At 40.4% G+C, this 12,888-nt stretch overlaps 1 protein-coding gene across 1 annotated transcript in view; it reads left to right on the top strand.

The window, feature by feature from the left end:
* The window catches only part of LOC124163192 (protein couch potato-like), a 267,554-nt gene that overhangs the window by 227,389 nt on the left and 27,277 nt on the right, over positions 1–12,888 (top strand). Inside the window, exons 2-6 of the mRNA XM_046539928.1 lie at positions 4,986–5,063; positions 6,064–6,117; positions 11,088–11,150; positions 12,491–12,590; positions 12,822–12,863. Coding sequence (XP_046395884.1) covers positions 4,986–5,063; positions 6,064–6,117; positions 11,088–11,150; positions 12,491–12,590; positions 12,822–12,863 — 337 coding nt within the window. The remainder of the gene's footprint in view (positions 1–4,985; positions 5,064–6,063; positions 6,118–11,087; positions 11,151–12,490; positions 12,591–12,821; positions 12,864–12,888) is intronic.

The raw sequence follows: 12,888 nt of genomic DNA, 5'->3' as shown, positions 1-12,888 counted from the left end.
ATATCCCCAACTGTGTGATATTCCCCATTATTAATCGCATATTTTCACTCGGCAGTATATGAGGGCCGAGAGCGGTGTATAAGAGGTATAATTTAAGTATTTGTGGAGGGCTTTTGTTTGGTAACCATGGCAACCCGCGTGGCCCCGGCGAGGTTTATTAAATCCGGAATGGCTCAGATGGGATCTAGATATATACACACTCGGGGCAAGTGGACTGCTCACGTGACGGGCCGCTGTTCTTTCGCCAGATAGCGTGGCTCTCCTGAGAAACACGAAAATATTATGTCCCCTCCCCACCCTCCACCCCCAATCTCGTCTTATCGGTGACATTAAACGGCCAATGGGCGCTCTTTTTCGCTGTCGAGAGAAGAAATAAAACTCTACTTTTCCCGTTCGATCGCGATTGACAGCTTTTCCTCCAACTTCCCAAGGTCGATAGTGTGCCTATTATTAAGCGAGAAAAATCGTGGGAGTTCGATTTTCTGAGAATTCGTTTGATAAAAGTAAAAGCGACCGTGTGGCAAAGTGAGACCCGATCATTATCGCATTTGCAGGAGTTTTACGGGCCTAAAATTCGTCGAGTTCCCAGTCATATAACCTCACTACAATAATAGAAGCTAACAGCAAATCACATCAACTCTAGCTCTACCAAAGAAGAGAAAACAAGTATACTTTACGAAAAAGTACACTACAAGGTAATGGTTTTAGAGTGAACAAAAACAGAAGATAATACAAAACAGCATTTTATGTTGCTTCTAATTGTAGCCATCCGATCCTTAGAACAGGATCATGGTCGTATCAGTGCACATTACCGCGGTAGGACGTGGGAAAATTATTTTTCACAGTCTAGGCCATTGATTAATCACTGGAAAAAGAATCGTAAGAGTATTTTTTTTGCTTTCAATTCAATTTTAATTATGATATTTCCTCTTCAATTGGCCTAATAAATATGTTACATGGAGTTCTTGATACAGCGTTTGAACTGTAAAATAGCATCTTCAATGACCTGAGCTATCCTTTCCCCAGAAGAAAGCTATTTACTCTAAATTCCACCAGAGGTCAGATTGCGTTATCTGTAAAACTCGAAGTGAGTTTTTTGTACTCTTATCCTAGGATTTGATGTGAGAATTTCTGAGCTTATTTCAATCTCTATTTGAAAAAAATGCTCTTTTCAACATAAATCCAAATTCCAATCAACATGCATGTAATATTGTGTTCCACAGAAATATTAAACTGCGAAGATGAAAATAATTTCCAGGAATGACAATTTGTTTCTTCCTATAACGCTCACGGCAAGCGATAAATAATTTCATGAAGATAATTCCATATTGAAAGAAACAGCATGGGAGTGGTCTCCCGAAAAAAACTTTACGCCTATAATTGCCTTTAATTAGGCTAATATTATTCTTTGAAAATAATACAGTTATCTATTTGAATTGAGCATGTCAAACGGCATCCCGGCTGCAATTAAGAGAGATAAGACTAAGGGCCAAGTAGACGTCCGCTTTAATAAAACACCGATTCAATCACACGAAGTGAATTTCTTGGAAAATTCCGATCGCTCCTGAAGTCAATTTTCTTCTGGCCTGCCATATTGCCCGTTATAAACTGGTTTGAATGATGAAGAAAAAACTTCGATGATCTAATATAGTGCCCTAACCTAAAAAAGACAAGAAGATCCTTGCATAAATTTCAAATGATTTATAATACCTTTCCATTGATTCATTCGAAGTTATTTAGATTATTTATTCAAGGGAAACTTTTAAAGCTCAAAAGGACATTCGCGTAGTTAAATTTAGAAAAATTATCTAGAATTAAAGGGCCTTACTCAACCCATAATAGCGTAAGAGTTCTCTTTATTTTTATTAAATAAAATACTTGCCAATTTCAGCCGCTAAATATCCTCTTTTACCATATCTTTCGTATCGAACAAGAATTTCTCGAGCACTCCTTTTTTTAGATAATAAATTAAGTAAAGTGGCACTATTGCTAAAGGTATTTCTTTTCACTTGACAGAAGTTGATTTTGTACAATAGTTCCTATAGGCCTTCGTGGCGGTATAACAATTAGGTCTAATGTATGGCTATACATTAGACCTAATTGTTTAGTTTATTATTCCTGTTTTGTTGCTCACATATGATGTTCAGTTCTATTTTTTCTTAATTTATGTGATACTTAATCTTTGCCGTGGGTTTTAAGGTTTCAAGAGCTTAATATTTCAAGAAATGAACACATACGATAGATCACTAATCTTTGTCCTTGAAATAAACTAAATGAGAGCTTTGAGCGAGTATAACAATACTATTGCGCAATTCTCCCATGTTGAAATTGTCGGAGAAAATTATAATCGTCCAACCTTAATTATTTAATGTCCTTAAAAATCCAGAGCATTGAATAAATGACGTAAAGACTGGATACCCAAGAAAATGGTAACTGCCAAGTGCATCCAACAATATGTTTGCGTTGCCATAGCTCAGTAACTAAGGAGTTACGACCCTATTTTTATGGACAAAAAATGCTTAAAAATATCTCCCCTTCCACCTCCCGAAATATTGCAGATTCCTCCTATATTTTGTTTTCATGATGCTGAAAATTAACTTCAACGTTAGTTATTGTCAGGTATTATGAAATTTAACTACATCGAAAAGTATAAAAATGGAGTGTTGGTGGATAGATAGATGCCCGTGGGGTAATGGTCTCATCAGCAGATGTATCGCGGGTCGTCGTCAAAAGGGGAAGCATTCGGAAGCGCCCAAAGCCCCCCCCCCCCCTTCCAGTTCCCCCTAGCTACGAGAATGCATCACTACAGCTCTGATAATCAACATCAACATAATTGCCTGGTGTCGAACCCACGACCCTTCAGCCATTCAGTTAGTCATCTGCCTGTCGTTTGCTTACATCGTGCTTTCAAAATTGGATTGGCCAACCGTGAATGAGCCAACCAACTCCATCCATTTTATTGACTTCTTGCGGTGGTTGCGTTCTGTGCTCGGATTTCATGGGGTGAGTCGCATAGGGGAGAACAATCATCCCCACCCCCACTCATCTTGGGACCGAAAAGGGGGTGGGGTGGTGGTTGTTGACGTCTCCTAGACACCCGTCACCAGGGAAGAAAAATAAACGAGCACGACTCACGTCGGCGACACTTTTGTAAACTCACGAAGTGTATCTTAGTTTTCGAAATAAAGTGAGCACGTATGCCGTCATTCTTCGCGTTCGAGAGGAAGGGTGGGGGTGGGGAGGAGATGGAGGGGAGGCGACGCGGCCACGGTGGTGTGCAGCTGGTGCTGCCACCTGTGGGTGAGCACGTGGTACATGAGAAGATGAAACCCCCGAAACTCATTGTTGGAGCGGGGAGGGCATTTCGCATAAATCACAATTACGGCTCTGAGGCTACTGGGGCAGATCAATCTGGAGAGAGCAAATCATTTATTCAATGGAACAGCCCGAAGGTAATAGAGACTTAGATAAGTGAGGGTAGAGTTCATCTCGGACTTATTCCAAGGCGTACGAAAGATCCACAAAGAAAAAAATCATCCGCCTTGACCGGGTTTCGAACCCGGAACCCCCGATTTCCGGTTGAGTGCTTTAGCCAGTTAAGCCTTTACCCAGGCGTCATTCTTCCCTGTGAATATTTTTCGGCACTACCGGACTACTGTCCGGAATTTTCCAAATCCTAAAAGTCCGATAGCGTCCAAAAATAAATATATTTTTCTCTGTGGATCTTTCGCACGATTGTGCAGTGCGGGTGACTCCCGTAAAAGTTATTACCGTGGCTAGTCCCGGTATACTTTAAATTAGTCCAGGGTGTTTGAATTTTCGCACATTCGAGTAGATAACCAGTTCCTTTCTGTGGGTCACTTTGCACTACGTGGGGGTGTGTCCAAACGCTTTATCTGAAATTTGAACCCAGGTCCCTCCGGTCAAAAGCAAAGCTCTATAACCACTGTTAAGCTCTTACAACGGACGAATGCGTGGTCACAATTTTTTTCCAACTGACAAATGAAATTCTAGGTAAAGGCCTTTCTTATTTCACTTACGGTAAATGAATATATATACGGTACGTATTTTCTTGATTTCTCCTCCAGAAGGTTGCGAAAACGCATTAGTTCCAACGAAAGTTTACCTTTTTCTATTGATTATGAAAAATATTCTCTAAATTGAATTCTTCCCCAAGCTCTTGCCTAATTAACTTGCATTATTATACCAGTATCAATCCAGCTTCAAAATCGTAGGTTTACAAATGTGTTCGATGTATTGACTTCTATAATTTACCGAGCGTTTTTATTAAGACAAATTGATTGAGCAACCGAGGTAAATCTCAAGCGTAATGAAATTATCCTTCCGTGATAGGGGATTGAAAAGGATTACGCAAGGAAATGCTTTTCCCAAGTTAAATCATGTTATTCGTGACGAGTTTTAAAATTTAAACTGTCTCGGTTTTTCATATCTAATGCCATTATATGTCCACCTTTGTTTATTCTATACCTTTTATTTTTTTAACTTGGTAGTTTCCTTTTTTCTCTACCTTCATTATGTGAATATTTTCAGTTCGCACCGATTATTGTTGCCACCCAATCATGTGTACATTTGCCGTCTTTTTTATTGTAATTTTGTAATTGTTTATCATAGATTTCAACAGATTTTTTTCAAGTGAGGTACTAATTATCAACAAAATAAAGAATGCTAAAATATAATGGATAGGTAACATAAGGAACTTCTCTGTTGATTATACGAAGAGAAAAGTTTTCTGCAAACAATTCAAAAAGAATTAAAAACTGTTTTGTAATAATTCCGTTCTACTAAAATGCATTATTTCTCGGAATGTTCCGTCAAATCTACTATTATATTTATATATTACTTGGCTGCAAAAATTATACTTCGAGTGCATAAATATAATAACTATAATATTAATAGTAGGTCGTCCGCCATTGCTCCTATCAAAATCTCATATTAATATGATGTTCTCTTTTTCGCTCTTGAAGGTTCGCACGCTGTTCGTCAGCGGCCTCCCAATGGACGCCAAGCCGCGAGAACTTTACCTCCTCTTCAGAGCGTATGAGGTAAGAGGCCAGCCAAGAAGAGGACACTTTCAGACGAGGAAAGTCCACCCCTCTCACAGGGGGATGTATCACTGCCAGCAATTCACCCACGCATTATTTGCAGCCAACTGAATGTCACTTTGTAACTCATACGTCATTGCATGACCTTCCAACTGCTATGAAATGCAAAATTTGAAAGTTATTTCAATATTTGTGATAATATTAATTTTCTGATAGACACATTAATGGATGGAATAATTTTAATGACATTACTCATGATATCAGGCTTAACTGTGTTAAAACGTTCCATTAAGAAAATTGAAAGAATCGACATCGTTAGGTTCACTTATGCGACTTAGCTGAACGACCGACAACGTTATAAAAACCCGGGTCTGCTTCTTCAAATTTTTAGTGAACCTAACAAAGTTCATTCTTTCATTTTCCATTATTTTAATAGTAATCATAATTCAGATTGAAAATGCTCTTGTTTACGTTTCCTAAGCGAAAAAGTAATTTCTCATTAAATTTTACAGTTGCACAATGAATTTCGATGAGGACTATTGACAATTTATTTAATATGAGTCACAAAAATCAATTTAAACTAATGCATTATACTCTACACTTAACACTTGTAGTAATTGGGAAAGAGGCTGTGAAAGATAACTCTGTTCTTATTTATGTGATTGTTGCACCTTGACTCAGAGTAACTGTCTTAACTTTTTATTTTGGTCGGGGTATCCTCTTTATTTCAACAAAACTATCAGTACTCTTTATGTGACTCAGTGGAATTGAAATACTAATTGTCGAAGGGTAAATTCTCTTCGGATAAGATGGGGTTTTTGTGATGATGGTCCTCAGGGATTGTTACCATCCCATTGTAGAGCATCTGGGTGTCACGTGATTACTTTGATTGAAACGGGATTTGGGACATGATTACTATGATTCCCTTTGTCTCTCCTTTCCCGCATTATCAATTACCTTTGCCCCTTTTGCTCTGTTCTGCTTCTGTTTCCATCCACAGGGCTACGAGGGCTCTCTGCTCAAAGTGACCAGCAAGAACGGCAAGACAGCCTCGGTGAGTCATAGTTTCGCCATGTGGCCGCAGCACGCCGCCACCTCCCATGTATGTAAATTTGACATGACGCCCGACATTTATTCATTCCGTATAAGCGCGCGATTAACTGTTGAAGGCATCACCAATACACGTACCCCTTCTCTTCCCCCCCCCCCCACTCACTTTGTGTGACCCCCTATCTCAGGCCTCCCCTCCCCATATTCCTCATCCTCCAAACCTTGTTTCCGGCGCACGGTGCGGTCCAAAAGGGGGCCAAACCTCAGGTAATTCGGAATTCGGATGCGTCTCCAACGAAAGAAGTTCGCCCCTACATCACAACGGTTTCATAGCAAGCTCGCCCAACCAGGAACATGAGGAATTTCAGACGATACTTTGTTGTAGTTGTTAATCTTCATTTTTTTTAAACTTATCTTAAACTTAACACTTAATATATAGCTAAGCGACCCGGGCTCATCTGGCTTGGTGCCATTTTCTGGAGAAGAGACCGAGAGAAAGTCTCTGAGCTGCGGAAACTCGGGTCGGTCAGGGTTGAATTAAGTGGGAAGTTAACAATTGTGTCTCATTAAGAACAATCAGAAACGTCACACTTAAACGTCGGATTGACGTCAGGTAGCGCAGTTGCCTTGGAACTACATGATACTTTTAAAAATAACACGAGAAAGTAGTCAAATTTCGTGGGGTTGTAAGTTTGGAAATAACCATTTGAGGCTATGGAAGAGAAATATAAGAAAATCAGTGAGATTCATTCGATTTTTCCAGCATCGCGTTTTTGAAAGTATTCTTTCATAACATTAGTATCAATATGATGGCAAATACAATACATAAATAGTGAAAATTTATTGACGCAGCCATTTAACCAACAAGATTCTAGTAGCTTGAGAGGTAAGTGATGACCTTATCTATTTACTTGTCCTGCCGAAGTGAGATATTCCAAATGAAATAGCTTACTAGTAGACCCAGAATCTTGGGAGTCACGCACTTCGTCTCAGAGGTCCCAAAACGTTACACAAATAAAGAAAATTGGCGATGGTTAGTATACTATTAGTATAGTATATATTATATTATATATGTTTTTGGAGTATCTACTGAGTTTAAGTATTGTGAAAATAAAATTTGGCCGCGATCTTCATTCATTGTGTGGAAGTAACGTGCGCAAGTGCTCTTATTATCTTTAGAAACCAGCGAATTTTGTCAAACTTTCGAAAATTCGTTCTTTTAGCGTAGTACTGCATTTGAGTAGTTTTCAGTTGACCCTTAAATCCGGCGTGCGCGTTTGTAATAGTGGTGCTCCCTGCAGCTGCAGTGAAGACGGTAATTTCCATGGGTGGAGGTAAAAGTTCTTAGTAAGCAGTGCTTTAAGTACCGCAATAAAACTCGATTATTTCGCTTCGCGATCAACTATTTTAGTCACTCCAATACGAACTTTTATTTTGAGACCGCGAGACCCCTTAACGCTTTAGAGGAAATCTTACATACTTTTCCATGGTTAATTTATTATGAATTTTCTGAATATTTAATTGACATTTTTCCTTCTCACCTTTACACGAATTGGTCAATGAACGCAAGGCACCGCTCAAACGGCTGAATTCATACATCCGTGTCCAGAAGCGGTGAATTAGTTGTGATTCGTTAGATTTTCGCTGAGAAAATCGCCCAAAATCCCATAAAACAGGTTGAAAACTATGTACAGCCCATGTTGGCTCATGTTTTCAAACTGACATTGGCAATAGAGGAGAAATTAGTTCTGGTTGCTTGTTTTATTGTGAATGTACCGACCATTACGTGAACAATTATGCTCAGTCAGGACTATGAGTTTCATTCTTGTACAGTAAGATTTTTTTAGGAAACTTTAGATTGTCGGTGAGTTAGTAGACGAACACTCATCAAACCTATCATTAAAAATTTATTTTTCTAGGAAAGATAAATGTTTCACCACAATCAAGTTTACGCTGATGACAATAGAGGCCCATGTGTTTTTTGTGTTACAAAGACTTTGCTAAATCCGACAGGAAACGGTTTACGTGCTGCTATATTTTTTGTTGGCTTATTTAAAAGACCTTTGATTAGCAGTCCTAAATATCTATAAAAATTTTCAGTTTTTGGAGAATTTTATGATCTCCAAGCTTAGGAAGGGCAAAGGTCAATTGGCTAGCAATATCGTCTTCAGTAAGTTGCAGGCGGTTGCAATGAAAGTTTTTTCTCGAAGACAGGGAAAAATATCATCAAATGGTTTAATCAAACATCTTTTTATATGTTGATTTTATTTTTCAAAATATCAACTAACAACTAAATTTATTCTTAAAGATGTAGGAAATTTATGACAGTAAAATTTTATTTTTGCATGAAAAATGCTAAATTTTCCAATAGCAACTAAACGAAACAAAACTCTGAATCGAAATTTCTTCCGGGCACCGCGCAATTTTTTTTTTTTTATTGAAAGTCATAATCCGAATTTTTCGGGTGTCACGTAATCCCACAGGTGCGTCAACATTCTTATAACGCAATACTGGCTTATGATGTCAATTTTTACGGTATCCGTTGAATCCGCTTTTATCTTAGCCTACATGTACTCGAGGGTGAAATTGGCCACTAGAGGCGCTTACATCGCCAGTACTTTCGCGTCTTTCCTCGCCGTGCGTCTCCGCATATCCCCATTCTGCATTCCAAAATCTCCCCTCCCCTCCCCCACTGCACTCACGCCAGCCGGCCTTCGTCTGTTTTAGCCTCTATCTATCTATCTCTTGCCTGTTAGCGCACTTTCGAAAATATTTTTTCACGCTCTCTCTGTTTTCGCAACTGCACACACACTGAAATGCAATATCTACTCACATCCGTGTCAGTCCGCCATCAATCAATCCTCCAATCCACCCCCCAACCTTTATCTCCGACGGTCCTCAGCGTAGATTCTCCGACACGTGTATCTGACCTGGGATATATATGTTTTTGCTCCTTTTTTTATCGGATTCTGTCGCTGCTGAAGGCTGCATTCATGAATGTAAATACGTACATTAGTGGGCTCACGTTTTTTGCGAGCGAGCATGCCGTTGGAATGAGCGGGTCCATCTTAATTATCTCTAAGTTTTTCTCCCGTCACCTCCTTACGTGTTCTACATTCTAGCCATCACACTTTCAACGCTCATGGTACCCCTGTTCATAAATGTTATTTCTCTGTCTGTCACCGTCACTTCGGAGTAGTAGAATGCTGGGCACTACATCTGTAGAATGCACTTGAAACAGTTAGAAACTTTTATATCTGGTATTGTGTTATCTTTGCATACTTGGGTTGAAAACTGCCTTTATTTGTTCCAATCGAGATCGTGTCTTGAGTATTTTTCTTGCCATTGATTCAGTCTCTTGTGAATCAAACTGTGAAAAGGCCGCAATTTTAAAGTTCGGTAAAAATACAGATAAAAATTTTGAGTGGCCAAATGGGAACGCATGATAAAGGAAATAAACAGGCATTATTATGAGATCTTCTTTGAAAGGATGGAATAGTAATCATGTTGTTTTTTATGTCCTTTTCTATAAACAAAAAAATCTTCTAGCCTTTTCAGTGATATTTGAGAGAGTGTAAAGAATTCATCTTCCTCTCATGAGCCCCTAAGCGGTGCTCCCATTTTTTTTGTCTCATTCTGTCTGTCTGAGTGGAAGGGTCCCACATTGCTGTGCGAGGCAATAGGAATGGTTGCGATGCGGGCCATGCCGCATGTTTTATATAAGGCGAGGAAATCTTTAATTTAGATTATATTTTACTAGCCAACCGTGACTTGGTCATTTGAATGGACACTATCCCGAGATATTGTGTACTCCTGATTCGGGAAAACTGAAGTTTTGAGAGGAATAACCAATATGGCATAACTTTCTGTCTTAAAGTTACAAGAATAACTCCGAACACAATTTCTCTCATGAACACACCTTACACATTAATAAGACATATGAAGGTTGTTACCTCGTCAGAAAGCGTCACAGTGCATAGCCATAGTATCCCCTTTCGTAACTTCACGCTGGCGCTCAGGTAGTTTTAGTTTGCGGTATTAACTTATGTAGTAAGGATCCTTTTCTGCAGTCATTGCGATACGTTGTTCATTAATGCGGTGATATTGAGAAGGCCTTGAGTTTGAATTTATATTTTTTGTCAATTTTTAAATTTTATGTACCTGAAAATCGTTACCAGTGTCCACTCTATATACCATGAAAATTTAATAACACTTTAATAATTTAATAACAAGGTAATAATTTAAGTTTCTGGCGAATAATTAGTCACCAAAAAAGACCGATGGGAGGCGGAGGAGGTATGTACACTCTTTTGAGGTCCCACGCCGTTAGTTGAAAAAATAAACTCAAAACAAGTCGTTTGTAGATTCTAGTCTGTAGCTTTCAAACTTTGCCGGCCTCGGTGGCTTTGGAGTTAAGCCTTCGCCTGCCAAACCGAATTTCACGGGTTTGAATCCCGCATGGGTTGCACATATCTATGGCATGGGTGTTCGTGATCTTCCAACGTTGTTATTCGTTATATTCCTCCGTTCTAAAGGTCTTTAATGCGCTGTTGTCGGTATTAAAGCAAAGAGTGTTGGCGGTGTTCTTAGGAAATATATTTGCATTGTTGTCAAAAAAATTTCTTGCAAATATATTTGGCAGTCAAATTTAAAGAATATATAAATACATTTTGCTCAAAGGTAGAGGCGAGGTCAATTTCTGAGATTACTTCTCGATCTTCGCGCATTCCGAAGAGGTAGTTGCCTCTAGACCTCCCGCGAGGACTGTCTAGCGCCCCTCATTGCAGGGGTGGTGGTGGTGTACCTTGTCTCGCATCGCATTAGGGCGGCCCTATCACTTAGAGAAACAGACCCCCCCACTCCCCTGTGAACTGCCCAATTGGAACGCACCTCTCATCGCCTCTTGCATTTGTTTTTCTCTTCCCGCGCCTCCGCTGCCGCTGCTGCTGCCATCTGGACGTCTGGCTCGAGCAGCCCGTGGGCTTTGTCACCTTCAGCACGAGGGCAGGCGCTGAAGCAGCCAAGCAGGACCTCCAGGTGAGACAACCACAAGAAATGGGCTCGATTGCTCATACAAAATTGTTAGTGGTTATGGTATTGGTTGATAATTTCTTGGTCCATAATGTCTGGCGATCTTATTTCGGATACACCCACGTCACAGTTTAAAATATCTACCGATTGTTCCGTTTCGGCAGATGGAGATCGAGATTCGTCACGTTGTGAAACATTGAGGTGCGTAAATATTGAGTGGTTGAGAAGCCAAGAGGTAAAAGCGGCAAATGATTTTTTTCTAAACAGAGTTAAGTGCAGAATATAAAAAATAAATACACAAAAGATTTGTGGGCAAGGGATACGAGTGACTCTCTGTTCTTTGCTGACACCGGGTGCAAAAATCTAACGCACTACTTAATATCTGGTTGATCTCGTTTGTTTTCTTTACCTAATTTCTGTACTTCACTCTGAGTAGAACAAAAACCACTTGTACCCCTCGGCTTCTCGCCCCCTCGCCGTCATTGCTGTGAGAAGGTCTCTAGCAGCGGAGAGAAAACTGTTGGCAGATAGCTTAAACTGTGAGCGTGCATTTATTGGACAAATAGTGTTAAATTTCATTTTGATAGAAATGCCTCTTCCACGCTTTTCTCAATGATATCAAAATATATGCAGCCCTTTCAGTACAGCACATATTTTTATCCCGTCAAGAAGGTGAATAAACTCAGCGAACTATATATATATACCTAATTTGAAGTATAATATTTCCAATAATACTTTTTAGATAGATGACAACAGTTTTTCTTCATAAATTTGGCGTGAAAAAATGAAATATTGTTAAACGATTATGTAATCATATGTTTTTGATCTTAAGACGTTTTTATAAACTCGCTTTCTTGTTTGTCATCTTGTCCGGGGCAAATCTTGCAACTCACTTTCCAATTAGCCATCGAGCTGATACTTTCAGGACAGCTCCGAGCCAGATAACAATGTAAAATTCTAACACTTTTATTATGATTGGATCTGTGTCTCGAATCTTTTTATGCAGAATTGAAAATTAAATACGCAGTTGAGTTTTAAAAAATGGCCACCTAAATCTGATGGCAGTGCTGCCATCATATAAATGAAGGATAAATGATAGAAAATCGTAAGAACATATTTGTTTGCATCAAATTTTATTGAAAAATTGCCGCGAGAAAAATGCTGTTTTTATACAAATTAATTTTTATACCGCATTCTTTTAAAATATCATCCCTGCTGGAAAAGTTTTTGTTCTCTCGAGAAGATGCAGCTGCTTTCCGAATGTGAACATTTTCATTTGGCAACGCAGAATACCCCTAAGTCTGACTCTGTTGCTGATGTTGCTGTTCTCGTTGGTATTTTTGCAGCAAGGCGTCCGCTTCGACCCGGACATGCCGCAGACGATCCGGCTAGAGTTCGCCAAGAGCAACACCAAAGTGAGCAAGCCGAAGGGGGCGGCTGGAGGCGGCGTCGGGGGCGGCGTTGGTCCCGGGGGCGGGGGAGGCGGAGGCATCGGTGGGGCGGCGGCCGCCGTGGTTGGTGCCGGGGGCGGAGGCGCTGGGGGTGGTGGGGTGGGCGGAGGCGGAGGGGGCGCGGCGGGGGCGGCGGGAGGGGGGGCGGCCGGGCTGGGGGCCGTGGTGCCCGCGGGGGCGGCCGGGGGCGGAGCGGCTGCGGCCGTGGCAGCGGCGGCGGCGGCAGCGGCGGCAGGACACCCCGCGCTCATGCACCCACTCGCTGGACGTGAGTATCCCAAGGCCTCCTCCCT

Source organism: Ischnura elegans, chromosome 8, assembly GCF_921293095.1.
Source record: "Ischnura elegans chromosome 8, ioIscEleg1.1, whole genome shotgun sequence".
Classification (NCBI taxonomy): domain Eukaryota; kingdom Metazoa; phylum Arthropoda; class Insecta; order Odonata; family Coenagrionidae; genus Ischnura; species Ischnura elegans.
This window is presented reverse-complemented; position numbering and strand designations above follow the sequence as displayed.